At 39.3% G+C, this 23,324-nt stretch overlaps 1 protein-coding gene across 8 annotated transcripts in view; it reads left to right on the top strand.

Annotated features, from left to right (window-relative positions):
* The window catches only part of cyth1a (cytohesin 1a), a 77,514-nt gene that overhangs the window by 18,498 nt on the left and 35,692 nt on the right, over nucleotides 1-23,324 (top strand). The window contains exon 1 of one of the 8 annotated variants that reach the window (XM_061885130.1): nucleotides 8,195-8,238. The exons of 5 other annotated variants lie outside the window; for them this stretch is intronic. Coding sequence is in view for 2 of the 3 variants with exons in the window: in XM_061885125.1 (XP_061741109.1) it covers nucleotides 8,404-8,476 (73 nt within the window). In the remaining variant the exon portion in view is untranslated. Of the gene's footprint in view, nucleotides 1-8,194; nucleotides 8,239-8,324; nucleotides 8,477-12,685; nucleotides 12,943-23,324 lie in introns of those variants that run through there. 2 more of the 8 variants (XM_061885125.1, XM_061885127.1) reach the window with 2 other exon arrangements.

Here is a 23,324-nt window from a genome sequence, read left to right as displayed (position 1 = left end):
TGTTTAAAATAGGTTAAAATCCAATCTACACTTTTTTCGAATATATAACAATTTTGACCAAGCTATATTTCTAACAAAGACAAATCATTTTTTCTTGTAGATTTTCCAGAACAAAATTATTTTAAAAGAAATTCAAAAGACTTTGAAATAAGATTTAAATTTGATCCTACAGATTTTCTAGATTTGCCAGAATAATTGTTTTGAATTTTAATCATAATAAGTTTGAAGAAATATTTCACAAATATTCTTCGTCGAAAAACAGAAGCTAACATGAAGAATTAAATTAAAATGTATTTATTATTTATTTATAATAAATAAATAAAAATACTTGAACATTGATTTAAATTGGCAGGAAATAAGAGAAAGGAATTTAAAATGTAAAAAGGTATATGTGTTTAAAAATCCTAAAATCACTTTCAAGGTTGTATTTTTTCTCTAAAATTGTCTTTCTGAAAGTTATAAGAAGCAAAGTAAAAAAATAAATGAATTTATTTAAACAAGTGAAGACCAAGTCTTTAAAATATTTTCTTGGATTTTCAAATTCTATTTGAGTTTTGTCTCTCTTAGAATTAAAAATGTCGAGCAAAGCAAGACCAGCTTGCTAGTAAATAAATAACATTAAAAACATAGAGACAGCTCACTGGAAAGTGCTGCTATTTGAGCTATTTTTAGAACAGGCCAGCGGGCTACTCATCTGGTCCTTACGGGCTACCTGGTGCCCGCGGGCACCACGTTGGTGACCCCTGGTTTACAGTATGTCACCAAACAGGTCCCTTAAGTAAAACTACTCAAGCACCCATACCGTTTATTCACTTGGATTCAGACTGTTGGTGACATAATTACCCTATTTTCAGAGTATGGATCGCACCGGGATGTACAACATTTTAGCAGAAAAATATGTTTCCGTATATTAGCTGCACCGGACTATACGACGCAGACGTATACTTTTTCATAAAATTAGTTATATGTGAATTATATTTATATAGCGCTTTTCTCAAGTGACTCAAAGCGCTTTACATAGTGAAACCCAATATCTAAGTTACATTTAAACCAGTGTGGGTGGCACTGGGAGCAGGTGGGTAAAGTGTCTTGCCCAAGGACACAACGGCAGTGACTTGGATGGCTGAAGCGGGAATTGAACCTGCAACCCTCAAGTTGCTGACACGGCCACTCTACCAACTATGTAAATGTTTATGTACATAACTTTATTGTTTCCAAACAGTGCCTGTAGCACGGCAGTAAAATGACTGATCAGATAAAACAGAAGTCATCGTCATGGACACACTAGCTGTAGAATCTAGGTCTCCAATCAGCTAAATCGACTCAATAACTCCACGGTAACGTTTTGGTGAGTTTACGGACACATTTGTGAAACTGGAACAATACAAAAAGAATGCCATTGTAAGTTAATGATACCGACACAGACACTCATAAAAGTGTTAGCATGTTAGCTCATGCTAACGGTGCCAGCGTCATTACAGGGGCGGCATGGCGTAGTGGGTAGAGCGGCCGTGCCAGAGAACTGAGGGTTGCAGGTTCGCTTCCCATCTGTTGACATCCAAATCGCTGCCGTTGTGTCCTTGGGCAGGACACTTCACCCTTGCCCCCGGTTTCACTCACACTGGTGAATGAATGATGAATGAATGATTGGTGGTGGTCGGAGGGGCCGTAGGCGCAAACTGGCAGTCACGCTTCCGTCTGTTTACCCCAGCGCAGCTGTGGCTACAGATGTAGCTTACCACCACCAGGTGTGAATGAATGATGGGTTCCCACTGCTCTGTGAGCGCTTTGAGTATCTAACAATAGGAAAGCGCGATATAAATCTAATCCATTATTATTATTATTATTGTTACAGCACGTAGAGATATGCATGAAAACACTCCTATAGACATCACACATCAGACGGCTTGGTAAGTATAAATAGTTTTAGTTGTATTGTAAAACTTACAAATGTTGCTTGGATTTATAAATGAAGAAGCCAGAAGAGAAGAAACGCAATGGACAGCTAAAAGACTGAACGGCACTTTTACTTCTGGTTTGAAAGCAATGAGGGACAATGCAGCACCTGCAGTGAGCTAACTCGTCCAAAAGATGGTGCCATAGGACAAACAAGAAAACTCCTCTTCAGTGTATTTGCGTGTTTTTTCTTTGGCCGTAAGCAAACAAAAATCCATTAATTAGCTGCGCTGTCTTATAAGCTGCGGGGTTCAAAGTGTACTAAAAAAGTAGCAGTTTATCCATCTGTAATTTACGGTATGCGCATGTGATTTATATGCCCACAACTTATTTTGTGTGTATGCAATCAAAGTTGTTTATTTCATGCCTTCCTTATAGACACCACTAGTTGGCGCCTTGTAGCCACTCACCTTGTTTAAGCCGAGAACAAGGATTTGTCATTACTTGCTGTCAGTAAAAGCTAATGTTTTTATGATATTATCCTCTGCATTTGACCCATCACCTTCACGCCCTGGGTAGTGAGGAGAGCAGTGAGCAGCAGCGGTGGCCACGCCCGGGAATCATTTTTGGTGATTTGACCCCCAATTCCAACCCTTGATGCTGAGTGCTAAGCAGCAGCTCAGTGGTCATAGGTATTTTGTATTTAAAAAGGTGATCATGTAATGACATAGAGGCTGAATGATCATGTTTACTCCGCCGGGGGCGGGGGTTTTCCCCATGTACTGAATGAGTGAAGATTAGTCACATTCGAGTTAACATAGAGGTGGCGACTTGTCCAAGGTGTACCCCACCTTCCGCCTGAATGCAGCTGGGATAGGCTCCAGCCCCACCCGCAACCCCAAAAGGGACAAGCGGTAGGGAATGGATGGATGGATGGAGTTAACATAGAGGTGACTAAACACTGTCATTTCAGCCTCTTTGTCATTACATCATCACTTATTTGAATGCAAAATACTTCTGACCCCTAAGTCAGTGACAAAACATGAGATTTTATTTACAGCATGTGACAAAATGTCCATTGTTCTGGGCTTCAACTGCAACACAAGTGTGAGCAGCTGCAAGGCGCCGACTAGTGGTGAGTATAAGGAAAGGCATGGGGAAGTTTCAGTTATCATATTTTGCAGACTATAGGGTGCACCGGATTATAAGGTGCACTGCCGATGAGTGGGTCTAGTGAGGTCTATTTTCATACAAAATGTGCATTGGATTATAGGGCGAATTAAAGGGGTTAAATTATTAATGTTTTTTTTTCTGAATTGAAAACACTATCATGTGGTCTACATAACATGTAATGGTGGTTCTTTGGTCAAAATGTTGCATAAATTATGTTTTACAGATCATCTTCAAGCCACTTTTTGACAGTCGCTTCTGGATGCGCCGTTTTGCGGGCGGTTTTATTTTCGTGGCTCACCTTCGGCAGCGTCTTCTCCCCGTCATCTTTGTTGTAGCGGTGTAGCGTGCAAGGACGGGACTGGAAGAAGTGTCAAAAGACAGAGCGAACTGTTTAAATGACATTCAGACTTTACTTAAATCAATAAAGGAGCAGCATCTCCTCGTCTGTGGTTCACTCGTGCAACATCAAATGTGTCCCGTGAAAAAACGTCCGACCGCAACTGTCTAAAAACTAAAGTTCCTCGGGTGAATTATGTAAACTCACTACACCGGTATGTTTTCGCGCTTTCATGGCAAGTTAACTGACAGATATAAGTAAAAACTTTACACTTCTTTATATTAGAAATGGCGACAGCGGAGGATGAATGTCCCAAAACAAGAAGATAAGAGAACAAGAAGAAGCTTATCGACTTATGCAGATCCCAAATACACATCAGCAGGTACTAAAAGGTAAGAAAAGTTGCTTTTGCATAGTATTGCGAAACAAAACGCCATATAATATGTGTTACCTTATACACACTACATAATAATGCTCGTATGTTGAAGCACAGTACATACAATCCATCAAGTGGTGTGACTCCTAGCTTACCAAAGTCGTACTAAAACACTTTAATAGATTTTTGGGCGCTGTGTGTAATGTTCTATATTTTCAATGGAACATATAACATTTTGGTGTTGTTTACTTGAGTCATATTGGAGTCAACACATATCTCTTATGTGTGACTGCCATCATATTGCAGTCTACACGTATCTCTTGTGTGATTGCCATCTACTGGTCACACTTATCATTTCACCATGTACAGAATAAAATAGCTTCAAGGTCGGTAAGCACAACCAAAATAATTCCGTACATTAGACACACCGGGTTATAAGGCGCGCTGTTGAGTTTTGAGAAAATTAAAGTATTTTAAGTGTGTCTTATAGTCTGGAAAATACGGTACACGTTCACATTGCTGTACAGAGGACAGATCGTACAGGGCAGAAGTGTTGCAAGAGTCATGTGTCAAAAGACAGCCTATAGAGAGTTCCTGTAAACCGAATGTTTAGATATGCTATTTTTTTTTTTTACACGTACATACCGATCAAAATACGGACAGACAGAATTTTTTTACACACACACACATCATAATACGGAAAGACAACTTGAAACACCCACGTGGGAACGCGGCTCTGATTTCACACACAGATGGATATACAGACACACACAGATTGATATATAGATTGGATTACACACCCCAAGAAATGAGATCCACGTTTACAAATACTTTTTCTACATCAATACCTCCATTACACTGTGTTCGGTTATTTCTACTGTTAAATAAACGTGCTGAGAGCGGTGCACAGAATGAGACATCTTTCTCTCTGTTTTGAGCGAGAGACGCTGAAATGTGAAGCTCAACAATGCTGAGTGGCGGACATGTCTGTCACTCAGAACTTGTCTGTCACCTAAAACACAAACCTCAGCCTCTTGCGGTTACACATCCGTTCTAACTAAAAGCTTAATGTCGATTCGATGTGGATTAATGGTGCAGCAGTTTGTGGGATGTTATTTTTTTAGTTTATTTCGAACATGAACACACTTACAGCATAATACATCACACAATTTCATATTATTCACGTTACGTCATGTTCGCAAAGGAGTAGGAAGAAGCAAAGCTTATTTAAACCTACCCCTTTCCCCACTTCAGAGCGTTTACAAATATATACATCCTTTACTGACCTTTTTAGGATAGAATGACATCTGTGAATTAGTATGTACAACAGTTTTGTAATATGTAATTAATTAATTCAGTCATTATTAAAATACTGAGATGAAGAATATATTTTTTTCAATAAGGTTGAAAGTAATTCTCATAATTCTTCTTCTTTGGACTCTGTGAGCACTATTAATTTGAATAGCCTCTTAAATTGGATCATATCAGTACAATGTTTAACTTCTTTACTTAATCCATTCCATAATTTCATTCGACATGCTGATATGATAAAGGTTCTAAGCGTTGCACGTGCATAAAAATGTTTCAAATTATATTTTCCTCTAAGGTTATATTTCTCCTCTTTAGTTGAGAAGAATTGTTGTACATTCTTTGGTAGCAGGTTATAGTTTGCTTTGTACATCATTTTAGGTGTTTGCAATTTTACCAAATCATCAAACTTTAATATTTTTGACTAATTAAATAAAGGGTTTGTATGTTCTCTATATAGATAGATATATAGATAGCTAGGTATTTATTGTCATTGCACAAGTACAACGAAACTTTGTATTTAGCACAAACCTGTTCAAGATTAGACAAACAGTGTACAGGGTTATAGAACAAGAACGCTGATGGGTCGCCATAATGCGCCCGTAAAAGATGGGAAAAAGCTAAACGCTAAGGAAGGATAAGTAAAAAACTACAATCTAAACTGGGCTTCTAAGGGGGCCCAGTCTGGAGTGGGAAAAAAAACTCCATAGCAAAGCACATATACATATTACAATGTACATCTCGAGATATCTAGCAACAGAGGGAAGGGAGTTCGGGGTCGTTGTGGTAGGCCGCAGCTCTCAGGCGCTGACCATCCATTCATCACCCCTATGGGATTTGTGTTGAGGGCGTTGGGTTGGGGGCGTGGGGTGTGTATGTGTGGCGTATATTTTTGTAGATATGTGTGTGTGTAAGCCCGTAGTGTGTCTCTGTTCCGCGGCCTTGATGTATTGTCCAGTCGCTAGTCCAAAGTCAACAACAACAGGTGTGTGTCCATGAGAGACAAGAAGGGAGTTTGTTGTGTCTTCGCCGCACTGTCCTTCGGGAGAGTCTCGAAGCCAGGGAAACAATCCAAGTTAGAATGTTTTGTGTGCAGGTGAAAATAAAATTTGCTTTTCACTCTAAATTGTCTATGACTGGTCCTCAAAACCTGCGGGGTAGACAGTCCGATGTGATCCACAGTTCTTCCCGCATCCTCCAATCATTTGTGGCAGCTTTGGGGTACTTTGAAGACTGCCAGCAACTTCCAATTTGTCGACAAACCAGAGCAACGCTTACTCCAATCAGCAGATGTCCTGTTGTCATAATTCCGAAAATGTAGATATCTTCACATCCTCGACAGAATAGGGTCGCCAGGCACGCGGCACTCCTTCTTCTCCCAAGAGTCCAAAATTATGTTTCAGTCTAATTCAGACCTTCATTTCAATCTGGTCCGCCAGACATTCCCAAATCATTTGTTTAGATCTTTAAGATGGAAAGTGTAGCTGCCATTATGATGTGCAGTCATGTTTTCTAATGACCGGAAGTCTTCAACTATACTAAGTATTTCAATGCTTGGAATCTGCATGATATACTAGTTACTATGGTAATATAATTAGTTACTATGGTCATCTAATTAGTTGAAATGCGGATGTCAGGGACAGACACGGAAGGAATTTTTTACAACACAGTTCTAACACGTAGTAATATATCAGATTGTAAGAGTTTTTTTTCCCTTTTACCTTTCGCGTTTATATTTTTGCTGCATTTCGCTTGATTGTAAAACATGTGGCTGGAGAGGGGGTGTGACGTTCATGTTATCAATATTCAAGTGTTTTATCCTTCATAGTTAATATTGTAAATCCCACATTCTTTATTTTCATGTAAATTCTCGGTGTCTCATTCAGTAAAAAAAATGTTAAATGCCATTCCGTTTTTTAAGGTGGTCTGTCATAAAGTTTTTAGCATTCAGACATTCAATCAATCAATCAATGTTTACTTATATAGCCCTAAATCACTAGTGTCTCAAAGGGCTGCACAAACCACTACGACATCCTCGGTAGGCCCACATAAGGGCAAGGAAAACTCACACCCAGTGGGACGTCGGTGACAATGATGACCATGAGAACCTTGGAGAGGAGGAAAGCAATGGATGTCGAGCGGGTCTAACATGATACTGTGAAAGTTCAATCCATAATGGATCCAACACAGTCGCAAGAGTCCAGTCCAAAGCGGATCCAACACAGCATCGAGAGTCCCGTTCACAGCGGAGCCAGCAGGAAAACATCCCAAGCGGAGGTGGATCAGCAGCGCAGAGATGCCCCCAGCCGATACACAGGCGAGCAATACATGGCCACCGGATCGGACCGGACCCCCTCCACAAGGGAAAGTGGGACATAGGAGAAAAAGAAAAGAAACGGCAGATCAACTGGTCGAAAAAGGGAGTCTATTTAAAGGCTAGAGTATACAAATGAGATTATTGTGAGGTTTTGTATTAGTGTTCCTAAAATTCTGATATACCGGCCAACAGACACATTTTTTCTCTAAATTTGGCCCCCGTGTCAAAATAATTGACCAGGCCTGGTCTAACCTGTATGTCTTTTTTTTTGTAAGAGGCGCTGGAAGCCGGCAGACCCGTCAGCGATCCTGTTCTGTCTCCCTGTAATGTTTGTATGATCTTGAATGGGATTGTGCTGAAAATTGTAATTTTTCCTGAAGGAACTCTCCTGACGGAATAAATAAAGTACTATCTAATCTAATTGATCTTTTTTGTAACACAGTTAACGAATGTAGCGCACATTTGTAGTTATTTCCCTATATTTCTGCACAATAACTCAGATATGGTAACACTAGCGAGCAGTATAGAATATGAAGTGATTTTTGGCCCAGGACGTTGTCATGGTCCACGTCTTAGACCATGACATATCCTGGTTTTGGTTCTGTTTTGTTATCACCCTGTTTGTTATTTGACGTCCTTAGTTCCCTGTGGCACTTCCTGGTTTTGTTCCGTTGTCATAGTTACCCATTTTGTGTCACCTGTCTCTCCTTTGATCACGCGCACCTTCCCTTGATTTTTATCTCCCTACATATACCCGCCTTTGTTTGACATTCGTTTTTGGACTCTTGTTTGCTTCCACGCAACAGTTGACGTCGTTCTTCCCGCATTGTGGTAAAACTACTTTTGTTACTCGTTAGCTTCCATGCTATTCCTGCCCCGTTTATGTCCCTAGTTTACATACTAGCGCTTTCTGTTTGTTTTGTCTAGTGCCTTTGTGCAAGTGTCTTTGTTTTTTAGTTTGTTTTATTGTATAAATGAATTCTTATTCCTACCGTTATGCCGTGTCCATCTTTGCTGCACCCACGGGAGAACGCAAACCACGCCACGATGCCAGCCAAGCGTCACAGACGTATTTTGCTTTATTCGTTATTGAAAAGTTTTTTGCCACCTTATGTTGTATGTTTTGTATATGAGGTTTCCAGTTCATTTTATCATCTATTAATACTCCCAAAAGGAGAACTCTGTATAACTCTGTATATTTCATCTGTTTTATACAGGGTGTGTTTTTTGATTAAGCTGCTTGGAAAAGGGCAAACAATCCAGTCGGTTTACGTGCGCACGTCACAATGTCAACAAAAGGTCACGCAGACTCGTTGGGAACGTTTCCAATCTAGCATTTCACTTTCTGGACACTGGCTGTATTGTCAGCCGGACAAGTGAAGCATTCAAAAAGCATGAAGTTAAACCCTTCAAGATGAAGTCAGTGCAAACAATGGAGTGTTTGATTCAATCGATTACCCGATGCAATTCTGCGGACGAGTAGTGCATGAAAGCAGGAAGTGTTTAGGCTGTCAGTGCAGCATTCCTGCCTTCTGTCTTTCACGAGCAGGCTGGAACAAGCTCTGCCCTTTCTGGTTCTTCCATGTTCTTAATAAGCGACTGTATTTTTCGACCAAAAAAAAAAACATGCATGTTTAGTGTGAGCTCCCCCTGCACAGGAACACATACTTGCTGCTCACAACACGGATGTGGTGAAGCAAAAAGAGCCAAAAGAGAAAGAAAAAAGTGCTGCCAGCAGAAGTGATCTGCTGCATGTGTCAATCACTCTCCCTGCCCCCCACCCAGCTGTCCCTCCCCTTTGTGTGAGAGACGACACACACAAAAAAAAAAGCAAGGTGGAGAGGCAGTGAAGAAGAGTCACCAGGAAAAGTGGTGTGTCTTTCTCAAAAGAAGAGCAGCAAATAATTTTCAAAGTTCCATCCATTTCTACCGCTTGTCCCTTTTGGGTTTGCGGGGGTCGCTGGAGCCTATCTCAGCTGCATTCGGGCGGAAGGCGGGGTACACCAAGTTGTTTATTTTAATATTGCTCTGTAGTAAGGCTGGGCGATATGGATGAAAAAGTATATCTCAATATATTTTTACTTAAAGGCCTACTGAAATGAGATTTTCTTATTTAAACGGGGATAGCAGGTCCATTCTATGTGTCATACTTGATCATTTCGCGATATTGACATATTTTTGCTGAAAGGATTTAGTCGAGAACATCGACGATAAAGTTTGCAATTTTTGGTCGCTAATAATAAAGCCTTGCCTGTACCGGAAGTAGCAAAATGTGCGCGTGACGTCACGGGTTGTGGAGCTCCTCACATTGTTTACAATCATGGCCACCAGCAGCGAGAGCGTTTCGGACCGAGAAAGCGACAATTTCCCCATTAATTTGAGCGAGAATGAAAGATTCGTGGATGAGGAAAGTGAGAGTGAAGGACTAGGAAAAAAAAAAAAAGACGAGGGCAGTGGGAGCGATTCAGATGTTATTAGACACATTTACTAGGATAATTGTGGAAAATCCCTTATCTGCTTATTGTGTTTCTAGTGTTTTAGCAAAACTATACGGTCGTACCTGAAAGTCGGAAGACTGTGGCCACGGGTGTGGTGACTGCCAGTGTCTCCGTGGGAAGCCACGTTTCTCAACGAGAAACGAGATTCCCCCCCCTCCACGGTGTAAGCATCTGACGGTCGGGGGCGGCCGGTGGGAGGAGGCAAGAGAGTCCGCAGCTGCAGGAAGAACGACGCAAACTCTCCGCCCATGTCTACGGTAAGAGCCGACTTATTGCCACCATTTTCTCACCGAAACCTGCCGGTTGACATGTGGTAGGGAACCATGTTCGCTTGACTGCTCTGTTACATAGTAAAGCTTCACCGTCAGCTTTCGGGAATGGAAACAAGGAAACACCGGCTGTGTTTGTGTTGCTAAAGGCGGCCGCAATACACCGCTTCCCACCTACATTCTTCTTCTTTGACGTCTCCATTATTATTTAAACAAATTGCAAAAGATTCAGCAGCACAGATGTCCAGAACACTGAGTAATTATGCGATTGAAGCAGACGACTTATAGCTGGGATCGGTGCTGGATCAAAATGTCTGCTACAATCCGTGACGTCACGCGCACGCGTCATCATACCGCGACGTTTTCAACAGGATACTTCGCGCGAAATTTAAAATTGTAATTTAGTAAACTAAACCGGCCATATTGGCATGTGTTGCAATGTTAATATTTCATCATTGATGTATAAACTATCAGACTGCATGGTCGGTAGTAGTGGGTTTGAGTAGGCCTTTAAACTCCATATTCGCTATATATATAATTATATCTCGAAAATATTTGTATAAAGATATTAATTTTTGAGTGATATTCAGTGAATTTGAAGTGAATGACAACTGTACTGTAAACAGCCAGTGGCACTTTTATTAATCCAGTTGGTCAAGATGGGTATTAACAGCACAGAAAAGAAACTGTTTAAGTAGCACAGAATTATGTAAAAATTTAATAGAAACATATTCTTTCTACATAAAATTAATAACATAGCTGTGCAAAATAATACAAAATGTATCAAACTCAGATAAAAAATTAAAATGTCCAGCAGGCACTTTTTAATTCCCACTCGACGATGTAATGGACTGTCACACATGTACGGTTCTGTGGTCCTACTCCATCACATGTCTGTGGTCAGCGCCGAGTAAGTGACTTGACTTAATTGTGCAACTATGTTCTTCTTGTTTAGTCATCCCACTTCTCTTCTACAACTCTCTCGTGTCATTTAAGATGTCTGTTGTGATTTCACTTCCTGGTTCCATGACCTGCCCTACGTCACCTCCGGATGGCCTAATGCAGGGGTCACCAACACGGTGCCCGCGGGCACCAGGTAGCCCGTAAGGACCAGATGAGTAGCCCGCTGGCCTGTTCTAAAAATAGCTCAAATAGCAGCACTTACCAGTGAGCTGCCTCTATTTTTTAAGTTTCATTTATTTACTAGCAAGCTGGTCTCGCTCTGCTCCACATTTTTAATTCTAAGAGAGACAAAACTCAAATAGAATATGAATATCCCCAAAAATATCTTAAAGACTTGGTCTTCACTTGTTTAAATAAATTCATTTATTTTTTTACTTTGCTTCTTATAATTTTCAGAAAGACAATTATACAGAAAAAATACAACCTTATAAATGATTTTAGAATTTTTAAACACATATACCTTTTTACCTTTTAAATTCCTTCCTCTTCTTTCCTGACAATTTAAATCAATGTTCAAGTTTTTTATTTTATTTTACTATTATTATTGTAAAAAATAATAAATACATTTTAATTTAATTCTTCATTTTAGTTTCTGTTTTTTCGATGAAGAATATTTGTGAAATATTTCTTCAAACTTATTATGATTAAAATTGAAAAAAAATATTCTGGCAAATCTAGAAAATCCGTAGAATCAAATTTAAATCTTATTTCAAAGTCTTTTGAATTTCTTTTAAAATTTTTGTTCTGGAAAATCTTGAAGAAATAATGATTTGTCTTTGTTAGAAATATAGCTTGGTCCAATTTGTTATATATTATAACAAAGTGCAGATTGGGTTTTAACCTATTTAAAACATGTCATCAAAATTCAAAAATTAATTTTAATCAGGATAAACTACAAATGATGTTCGATAAATTATTTTTTTATTTTGTTCAAAAAGATTCGAATTAGCTAGTTTTTCTATTAAATGTTTTCTGTTAAAATTTGAATTTTAAAGAGTGGAAATTGAAGATAAACTATGTTTCAAAATTTTATTTTCAGTTTTTTCGTGTTTTCTCCTCTTTTAAACCGTTCAATTAAGTGTTTTTTTCATCATGTATTCTCTACAAAAAACCTTCCGTAAAAGGAAAAAAAATGTACGACGGAATGACAGACAGAAATACCCCTTTTTTTTAAATATATATAGAATTATTTATTAAAGGTAAATTGAGCAAATTGGCTATTTCTGGCAATTTATTTAAGTGTGTATCAAACTGGTAGCCCTTCGCATTAATCAGTATCCAAGAAGTAGCTCTTGGTTTCAAAAAGGTTGGTGACCCCTGGTATAGCGGTTTGCAAATTCACTATGTCGTAGAAATTCAGTATTTTTTATTTAAAAAATAAAGGTTTGACGAGTCGATTTGTCTTTAAAAATATTTATATAACATTACATAAAATGTTTTTTGGGTTGACTATCAAAGACAGTTTTTTTTACACGCTTATCCTTAAGTATTCGCGAACTTTTAATGTGAAAGGAAAGAACGGAAACGTCGTTGTGTAATTCCGCCTGTTTGACAGAGACGAGCGCGCAGTCAGGACTGACGTCTCGCTGGCGAAACTTCTCCACGAAACCTCTCCCTTGAGCTGACGCCTGCCGTGCCTTTTTCAACCGAGAAAACAACATCAACCCCCCCAATTGAACCGTCAGAAAGGTCGAGCTATTATAGCCGGGCTTTTTTGGTCAAACCTCGGACACTTGGAAAAAGATTCTTTAAACTTTGTCGGATTTGAACGGACAGCATGGTGTTAAAGTCTGAAGATGGCGTAGGTGAGTGAAACTCCGGAAATCATGTTGGAACGCGTCGCGCTTACCTGAATGTTGCCCGCATTGTTACTATTCTCCTGTTAATAACGAGTTAAAATTGTGTAATAACTGTTTTTGTAGTTATTGCTAGTCTTTATGACGACTTTTTTCAGCGTTAGAACAAAAGGTCAACGAACTAATATAACCTGCCCACTTATGTTATTTAAGTCAACGCGTTGACTGTATTTGGGAGAAGAGAGCCTGATTTTTGTCTTGCAGGATGTGCGTTTGTACATACCTCCTGTTTAGTGCACACTCAGCAGCAACAGGTGTGAAGAGCAGCCGTTTAATCCTACTTTGTCAGCATTCTACACATTTGTTGACCAGGATTTTGTCTTGCAGGCGAGTTGTAGCACCGGTGTTTTGATTGATTGATAGAAACTTTTATTTGTAGATTGCACAGTTCAGTACATATTCCGTACAATTGACCCGAATAAGTTTTTCAACTTGGTCCACGTTAATCAATTCATGGTACAAATATATACTCTCAGCATAATACAGTCATCACATTAGTTAATCATCATAGTATATACATTGAATTATTTACATTATTTACAATCCGGGGGGTGGGATGAGGAGCTTTGGTTGATATCAGCACTTCAGTCATCAACAATTGCATCAACAGAGAAATGGACATTGAAACAGTGTAGGTCTTACTTAGTAGGATATGTACAGCGAGCAGAGAACATAGTGAGTTCAGCTAGCATAAGAACAAGTGTATACATTAGAAGTACATTTGAGTATTTACATTAGGTTATTTATAATCCGGGGACATGGGATGTGAATGGAGGAGGGTATTAGTAAAGGGTTGAAGTTGCCTAGAGGTGTTGTTTTAGAGCGGTTTTGAAGGAGGATAGAGATGCACTTACTTTTATACCTGTTGGGAGTGCATTCCACATAGAAAGAGAATGAGTTAAAACCTTTGTTAGATCGGAATCTGTGTGTAACGTGGTTTGTGGAGCTCCCCCTGGTGTTGTGGTTATGGCGGTCATTTACGTTAAGGAAGTAGTTTGACATGTACTTCGGTATCAGGGAGGTGTTGCAGATTTTATAGACTAGGCTCAGTGCAAGTTGTTTTACTCTGTCCTCCACCCTGAGCCAGCCCACTTTGGAGAAGTGGGTAGGAGTGAGGTGTGATCTGGGGTGGAGGTCTAAAAGTAACCGGACTAGCTTGTTCTGGGATGTTTGGAGTCTAGATTTGAGGGTTTTTTACGAGGATGAATATGAAAGAGTGTAGGGACATTAAACCTCATCAGACAAGAAGATACACTAATTGATTTTGTGGAGCATATTTTTGCAGTTCACTCCCTAAATGTAGGAACTAAAAATCTATTCATTTAAAATAAGGAAAAATGTTCTCAGCACAGTGGAAGAGGGGTTAGTGCATCTGCCTCACAATACGAAGTGAATTGTGAAGTGAATTATATTTATATAGCGCTTTTCTCTAGGGACTCAAAGCGCTTTACATAGTGAAACCCAATATCTAAGTTACATTTAAAACAGTGTGGGTGGCACTGGGAGCAGGTGGGTAAAGTGTCTTGCCCAAGGACAAAACGGCAGTGACTAGGATGGCGGAAGCGGGAATCAAACTTGCAACCCTCAAGTTGCTGGCACGGCCACTCTACCAACCGAGCTATGTCCTGAGTAGTCCTGGGTTCAATCCCGGGCTTGGGATTTTTTTGTGTGGAGTTTGCATGTCCTCCCCGTGACTGCGTGGGTTCCCTCCGGGTACTCGGGCTTCCTCCCACTTCCAAAAACATGCACCTGGGGATAGGTTGATTGGGAACACAAAAAATTTGCCCTTGTCCAAGGTGTAAGCGCCTTTCTGCCCAATTGTAGCTGAGATAGGCACCGGCGACCCCAAAGGAAATAAGTGGTAGAAAATGGATGGATGGATGTTCTCAACCCTCCTGCAATGTAGAATGTGTAAATGATTGTGTATATGTGCCTAAGGATGGGTGGTATGGCCTAATGACAGTATGTTATTTTGTATGGAAATAACAGCAATTTCAAAAATGTTTACAAAGGCCATAATTATAGTGCTGATGTATGGTGTAACACAGGGTGTCAACCGTACAGCCGGATCAGGCCCGCAAACAGGTTTTATCCGACCCACGGGAGGAGTTTGCCAAGTATAAAAATGAGCTGAAATTTTTGAATGAAATAAACTTGTTCTAAATGTGTCCACTAGATGTCGCAAGAGCGATTCTTTGTATCTTTGTAGATCATGCTACATACAGTCGTGGTCAAAAGCTTGCATACACTTGTAAAGAACATAATGTCATGTCTGTCTTGACTTTCCAATAATTTCTACAACTCGTATTTTTTGTGATAGAGTAATTGGAGCGCATACTTGTTGGTCACAAAAAACATTCTTGAAGTTTGGTTCTTTCTTGAATTTATTATGGATCTACTGAAAATGTGACCAAATCTGCGGGGTCGAAAATATACATACAGCAATGTTACATGTCCCTTGGCAAATTTCACTGCAATAAGATGCTTTTGGTAGCCATCCACAAGCTTCTGCTAAGCTTCTGGTGGAGGTTTTGACCACTCCCCTTGACAAAATTGGTGCAGTTCACCTAAATTTGTTGGTTTTCTGACATGGACTTGTTTCTTCAGCATTGGTCATAAAATTGGACAAAAAAATAAACCACATGATGTTAGTGCACCAGTCGAGGAAAAATATCAAACTACATAAATAACATCCTGTAATTTGATTTTGATAAACATTTTTTTTATCTTGATAGACTGAAAATTAACACTAATGAGTTGACTGATGAACATTATCATGTCAGTTATTCAGAAAGTATAAATAACAACAAATAAAGATAGAATACTATTAACCGCAACATGTAAGTGTGAAAAAAACCAACAACATTATAATTTGTACATTTTCAGAATGTGCTTGCTTGTTTTTTAAACAAAGGAAGCAATCTGAAGATGTCTTTATTTTTAAGTTATCATGCAGTGATTTTACCAGTCACCACTTGGGAGTAGATTTTTCTTCATGTGGCCCCCGATCTAAAATGAATTTGACACCCCTGCTGTAACATATTGCACCATTTGTGGATGTATTATTTTCTCAAAAATATTTTATCAATCTACTTCCTAATATACTGTTTAATATAGTATACTGTTTATTTTCTGTTGCAACATGGTTCTACTATATCACAATATGTATTGCAGCCTCCTGCGATGACAATCAAATATTTAGCAAACGATAATAGAAGCATTTTAAAACGGGTTACAAACGGGTTTTAATTTGGCTGTTGACGTATGCTGTAACATACTGCGTCATTTGCGGTTTTATTAATTTCTCAGAAATATTATTAATCTACTACTTATTTACTGTAAATAACTGGTTATTTAGTGTTGTAACAATAGTTATATTTTTATTTCAGGTATTATTCTGTTCTTTAAATACTTTACACGGGCGATACTACAAATCTGGGTACTGATCCAATACCAAGTATGTATAGGGGCAGTCAGTATCCGTCATACCAGTGCGAAACTAATACTTACAAATTTCAAGATTATTGAATGATTACATTTTTGATCACAACTATTATCAGACAAAAACACAGGATGGTAGTGTAACGATATTCATTTACTATTTAAATTATTTTCTACTGGTGGCTGTGATTTAAATTATTTGGGTTTTGCCCTTAAAGCCCGCCTTTGACCAGGGACTTTTTTTTTTTTACTAAATATATTTTGATAATAAAAATATTGATTTTACTATGGACTGTATACCCACAGTCAGACATTATACTTGGTATCCTTACTGTCTAAATTTGTATCGCTCAACCCACCTCTGTTTACATTCGAGAGCTGTAGTTTGCGGTTAGCATATTGTCCTACGGTATGTAATGGGTTCCCTCCGGGTACTCCGGCTTCCTCCCACTTCCAAAGACATGCACCTGGGGATAGGTTGATTGGCAACACTAAAAAAAAAAAAATTGGCCCTAGTGTGTGAATGTGAGTGTGAAAGTTGTCTGTCTATCTGTGTTGGCCCTGCGATGAGGTGGCGACTTGTCCAGGGTGTACCCCGCCTTCCGCCCGATTGTAGCTGAGATAGGCGCCAGCGCCCCCCGTGACCTCAAAAGGGAATAAGCGGTAGAAAATGGATGGCTGGATGGATGTAATGTAGCATGTACAGCAACAGTATTCCTCGTCTTTCATTGATTATGGTACTTGTGTTGAGGACACGTTTGTTCCTTTGTTCCTGTTAGGTTTCTGGGAGACAGCTAGAATGTGTAATCAACATGTATTATCACAATGCAACAATAATATAGTTACCTTCATTGTCAGCTGAATGTATATCATGTATCGTCTAAATCGCACAACTCTAATGTGGCCTGTGACTGACTGTACGCTTAGCTTTTTCACTTGTAGTGCTGGTGCTGCTAAATAAAAAAAAGTTAGTAGCACATAAAAACATTAAAAGCAATATGAAATGTCTTGAATATCACAATTGTATTATCAACACTCAAACAAGGTACACAATGTAATCATAAGGCCTACTGCAACGCTCAATTAAACACAGAGAACATCCCTAAACCGTGCTAACAATGAGGCTGGGAGATATGGATCAAAACTCATATCCCAATATAGTTTGGCCCATAAACTAACCCATAAATGGAAATATCCGTTGACTAGAGGTGGGAGACAAATCGATTTTTAGATGCATCGCAATTCGGTCATGGACGATTATAAAATCTATTAGTAAACATCAATAATCGATGTATTTATTGTAAATAAAGTTATACGGACACTTATACAATTCTAAAATATCTCCACAATGCCTTGATATAACATTTTCTGTATTAATGGGGATCCCAAATACACAAAAACAGGTACCAGCAAGTAAGAAAATTAGGTTTTGCATAATAGAATCCCAACTTAAAGAACCAGTAGAGTGGAAAAAACAAGTTGACTTTATATGCTTGTTTGTGTTTCATTGTATCCATTAAACCAAACACAATTGTATTTAGGATCTGTGAAGTATATGAAAATACCATCTACAATGTCACAAAATGCCACAAATTCAAGTAAGCCATTTTGAATAGTCCGCTCTGTACTTTCCGTAGATTCTACGTCACTGGTGTAACACTTTTGCACTCCGACCATGTTATTGGATCAGTCATACTGGAAATACGCAAACATTTGAAAAAAAAAGTGCTGTTTATCATTCACAATCCTTATGTAAGACAAGAACACATATGCTTGGCTTTTTTTGCATTCAAAATCATCAATAAATAGCTAACAGTAGAGTCAACATATCGAGGTTCCTCTGTCTGAAAACATGCAGAAAGTGCCATCGATACTCCATTTACATCTTGTGACCTAAAAATTTACCAAACCAACCGACAGGCACATCGACTTTCACATCCGTAAGTTGGCGAAAAAGAAACTTGTAGCAGCCACTTTTTTTAACTTGTTGTGAGAATTGTAATTGAATCGTTATTAAAACGGAAATATGCGAGCGTCCCATTGGTCGACATCCCAGTGAGAGTGGACATATTACAGTCAGTGTTTTCTTTGTTATGGTTTGTTTGTTGCACTTAGCGATACTGCTGTTGCTAATGTTACAATAAAACTGCATCCAGGTACAGTCAGCTTTCTCAAACTTGTTGCTTATCCTCTTTGTGTTCAGGCTCAAAACTATAAGATCCTGGAAGATATTTTTTTCCCAAAGTAATTGTGGTTGGCACTCGCAGTGTCTGCTTGATTAGCATTGTTGTTGATGGGGAAGGGATCTTTGGTTCCTAGCGCGACGTCACGTGATATTGTGACTGGCTTCCATATTAAATCTTAAAATGGCTCAGAAATATATGAGATTGATACTATTTTGATCATATCTATTCATTCGCAAACTTTGATAATCTTTTGGTGCCATAAATTAGATATTAATGATAATGCTTAAATATAGAGGTAACTTGTTTTTCCACTCTACTTGAAAATTAAGAGGTGTTTTGAGAAAATAATTTAAAAAAGTATTAATTATAAACCTGACTTGACCAAAAAGTAATTGAATTACTAACGGAATTACTCTTTAACACATGTAAATTAATTACTAGTAAAAGTAATTAAAGCATTACTTTAAAAAAAAAAAACTTTAAACATAAGGCATAATGCAGTTGATTCAAATTCCATATAAAGTATATAGATGAGAGCAGTGTGTGTGTGTGTTTGTGTGCCTTTAAAGACAGTGTGTGTTGCCAGTAATGTGTGATGTCAGCTCAGGGTGCTTAAATATACACAACCATAACAATACATGCAACAGCTAAATAAAGTTTTGACAAAGTTGCACTTCAATATTGAACAGGTCGAGTTGTACAATAATTAACTGTCAAACAAGTTAGGACCTTCTTAAACAAAAGTGCAAAGTAACAATGTAAACACTACAGTTTAAACAGATGTATTAACAGGTGATATGCAGACCAAAATTAAGTTTGGCGGATTTTAAGTGAGGAACACCGACATGACATGAAACACATGTAGTGAAAGCACTTTCCAAAAATTCTACTTTTATAACCGTATTAAATGGCAGTATGTCTTTGGGGATGTATTTAACTACACTTTCTGTGAGTGCACACCAGTTCGCACGGTTTTGTTCACACTGCCGTTGCTTGTTTACCAAACGAGAAGAGTTTGCACATTCGGCAAACCGGCTTTTCAGAGTTGATAGGCTCATCTAGTTCCAAAGGTTTAAACTGAAATATTCCCACATCTGTGCGGTGAGATTTAGCTTTGTGATTATTTTGTTCATGTTAGCTGCTACATGCTAACTAGTTGTACAGTATGATGCTAGTGGGCAAGCTACCCCACTTCGTACTAATTATCAAAGACATTTGATATGGACAAGATAATCCCCTTCTTTTCATTCAGCCATGGTACAAACGTGCATAGCCGCTAAAATCGACAAAAAGCGTGAGTGCTCTTGAAACATGTACATGGTGATTTATCCACGCTGGAAAACTTACCAATTTTAATTTTCATTTATCGACGATTATTGGCATGGACCTGGGGATAGGCTGATTGGTAACACTAAATTGGCTCTAGTGTGTGAATGTGAGTGTGAATGTTGTCTATCCGTGTTGGCCCTGCGATGAGATGGCGACTTGTCCAGGGTGTACCCCGTCTTCCGCCCGATTGTAGCTGAGATAGGCACCAGCGACCCCAAAGGGAAAAAGCGGTAGAAAATGGATGGAATGAGGAATTGACTTTTCGAATATCAGCCCAGGCCTAGTGTTAGCGGGTCCATGCTCAGTCAGAGTCTCATAGGCACTTTAGCTTAAGCTGTTTTTGTTACAGGCTAGCAACAGCAGTTTTTTGGCTCTGACGGCAGTGTTTTAAAATGTTCACTGGTTTGTGTTACCACTGCTTAATAAATAGATTTAATGTGCTTCCATGGCTATATGTTCTTGTCAACAAAAGGAGTATTGCTTGTCTGGCAGGTTTGTTATTTCAATCATTGATTTGTTGTTCAATATTCCCTCTGACTCTCGTAGTTACTGACGCACAGTGTGTCAAGTTTTACGTTGATAAAAAAAATGTCTTTTAGTGACCAGTCCTTCCAACTAAAGACCTTGTTTCTTCCGTGTTGGAAGACTGAGTGTGTGAGCACAAACAGCTCTCAGCACGCGCACACAGTGTAATCAATGACACTTGCTCGTCAATCACTTGTCCATTTGGTTATGTTTATGGTTTAAGTTTATTTCAAACATGAATAAAAATTGTACTCTAGTTTTATCAAATTTGGGTAGATTTATTTCACACCTGTGCTACTTTTTTTTCCAATACTCGCTCAACCTATTTTTATTCGCAAATGCGACTAATGTGCTCGAACTGCACAGCTCTGAGTACAGGTAACTTGTACTCCACCTTATTCCATAAAAGTCCGTTGGGATCGGGTCCAGCTCACGTGCATCTAATAAGTATAAGTAGTACAAAAAAGGATGGGACTACTGTCAACAATATGCCTTTGTTGCAGAGCTCTCTACTCTGCACAGCAGCATTAATTAGCCCCCTCTGCTTGCGTCACAGCTAATCGCATTATTGAACAGTGAAGCTCACTGACTGGTCCTGTTTTGTTCTGCTGCTCCTGCGTGGAGATGGAGAACCTACACACTGACCCACACAGCTGCTTTGTTATTGCAGTACCAGTCGATTCACTGTCCATTTGTCTCTGCCGCTTTAAGGTGGGTGGGCTACGCCGTTAAAGTAGTTGTGACTAATGGCTCCCTAATGAGCGGCAAAGCAGGCGGCGCTGAGAGCCCCTAATGGGCCCTGCTGAAAATTCATGGGACACAAGGCCTGGCTCTAATGCCCCAGTGGTTTGATCATTGCCGTTGCCTCACCATAATCATATTTTTGTCGACTTTGTGCATCGGTTGCCGCCCTTCTTTCCACTCAAGTCAGCGTTTTTGCCGACCATTTATACATCTATGTAGTTGTGTTTTTACAGTGGTCTCATGTTCCAAAATTACAAAACCTTGGATTTAACTGACAACGTGTCAGCTCAGTTTTAACAGCAATTTATGCACAAATACTATGGAACATTAAACATAAACTGTTGTAGGACACTGTTTGATCTTTCATTTTCTACATATTATTTCCCATTGGGAACTATAAAGCTAATGATAGATATGTACGATATGATATGATGTCAAAACAAAGAAACAGCCTTAAAGGCCTACTGAAATTAGATTTTCTTAGTTAAACGGGGATAGCTGGTCCATTCTATGTGTCACACTTGATCATTTCGCAATATTGCCATATTTTTGCTGAAAGGATTTAGTAGAGAACATCGACGATGAAGTTTGCAACTTTTGGTTGCTAATAAAAAAGCCTTGCCTGTACCGGAAGTAGCAGACGATGTGCGCGTGACATCACGGGTTGTAGGGCTCCTCACATCCTCACATTGTTTACAATCATAGCCACCAGCAGCTAGAGCGATTCAGACCAAGAAAGCGAGAATTTCCCTAATAATTTGATTGAGGATGAAAGATTCGTGGATGAGGATAATTTGAGTGAAGGACTAGAAAGAAAAATAGGCGAGGGCAGTAGGAGCGATTTAGATGTTATTAGACAAATTTACTAGGATAATTCTGGAAAATCCCTTATCTGCATATTGTAGTACTAGTGTTTAGTGAGATTATATAGCACCTGAAAGTCAGAGGGGTGTGGCCACGGGTGTAGTGACCGCCAGTGTCTCTGAGGGAAGCCACACAGCTGCAGCAGGACGGAAGCTCCGCTGATGTCTCTGGTAAGAGCCAACTTATTACCACGATTTTCTCACTGAAACCTGCCGTTTGACATGTGGTCGGGATCTATGTTCGCTTGACCACTCTGTTCCATAGTAAAGCTTCACCTTCGGGAATTTTAAACAAGGAAACACCGGCTGTGTTTGTGATGCTAAAGCCAGCTGCAGTGCACCGCTTCCCACCTCCATCTTTTTACTTTGAGTTCTCCATTATTAATTGAACAAATTGCAAAAGATTCAGCAACACAGTTGTCCAGAATACTGTGTAATTATGCAATTAAAATGTCCGCTACAACACGAGACGTCACGCGTCATCATTCCGCGACGTTTTCAGCAGGATACCTCGCGGGAAATTTAAAATTGCAATTTAGTAAACTAAACCGGTCGTATTGGCATGTGTTGCAATGTTAATATTTCATCATTGATATATAAACTATCAGACTGCGTGGTCGGTAGTAATGGGTTTCAGTAGGACTTTAAATCTGCTTGCTGTAATTTAGAGGGCGCTCATGTTTGTTATTTGTGACCTGCCCTCTCCCTCGTTCTAATGACGTTAGGGGCAGTGAAACATGCAAGAATATGTCTTAGCCAGTTTCATATCTTATCTGAGCATCATATGCAACATGTGTACACATGCCTGTAGTCCTATTTTATTTTAGGGCAAAATAGATCAGCTCTATTGGCAAAAAGCAGGTTTGTAAATAAGAAAAAATGCACCACAAAGCGGTCATAACTGTTTAAAGTGAAGTTAGGATTTACATGCTTTGTGAAAAGTTAAAAAATGTATAATTTTGTTTGGGAACATTCTCATGGCGTGCGCCAACAAGAGACCATCCACAATAGAAATCTTGGAGACACATTCCAGCCTGCATGCTGGGTTGTGTAGAAGCATTGTTGGGAGTCACGACCCTTGGTCTCACTTCATGCAGCTTCCACTTCACCCACAGTGCACATGCGAGAGTGCTGATACGGAGCTGAGCGAGTCAACTGAGAGAGTAGTAGGCTTTCCCACAGGATGGGCGTGTTGTCACTCCCTCTGCAAAGTGTGAAGGAAGACTAACAAGAAGTTTGACAG

The sequence above is a fragment of the Nerophis ophidion genome, linkage group LG23, assembly GCF_033978795.1.
Source record: "Nerophis ophidion isolate RoL-2023_Sa linkage group LG23, RoL_Noph_v1.0, whole genome shotgun sequence".
NCBI lineage: Eukaryota > Metazoa > Chordata > Actinopteri > Syngnathiformes > Syngnathidae > Nerophis > Nerophis ophidion.
This window is presented reverse-complemented; position numbering and strand designations above follow the sequence as displayed.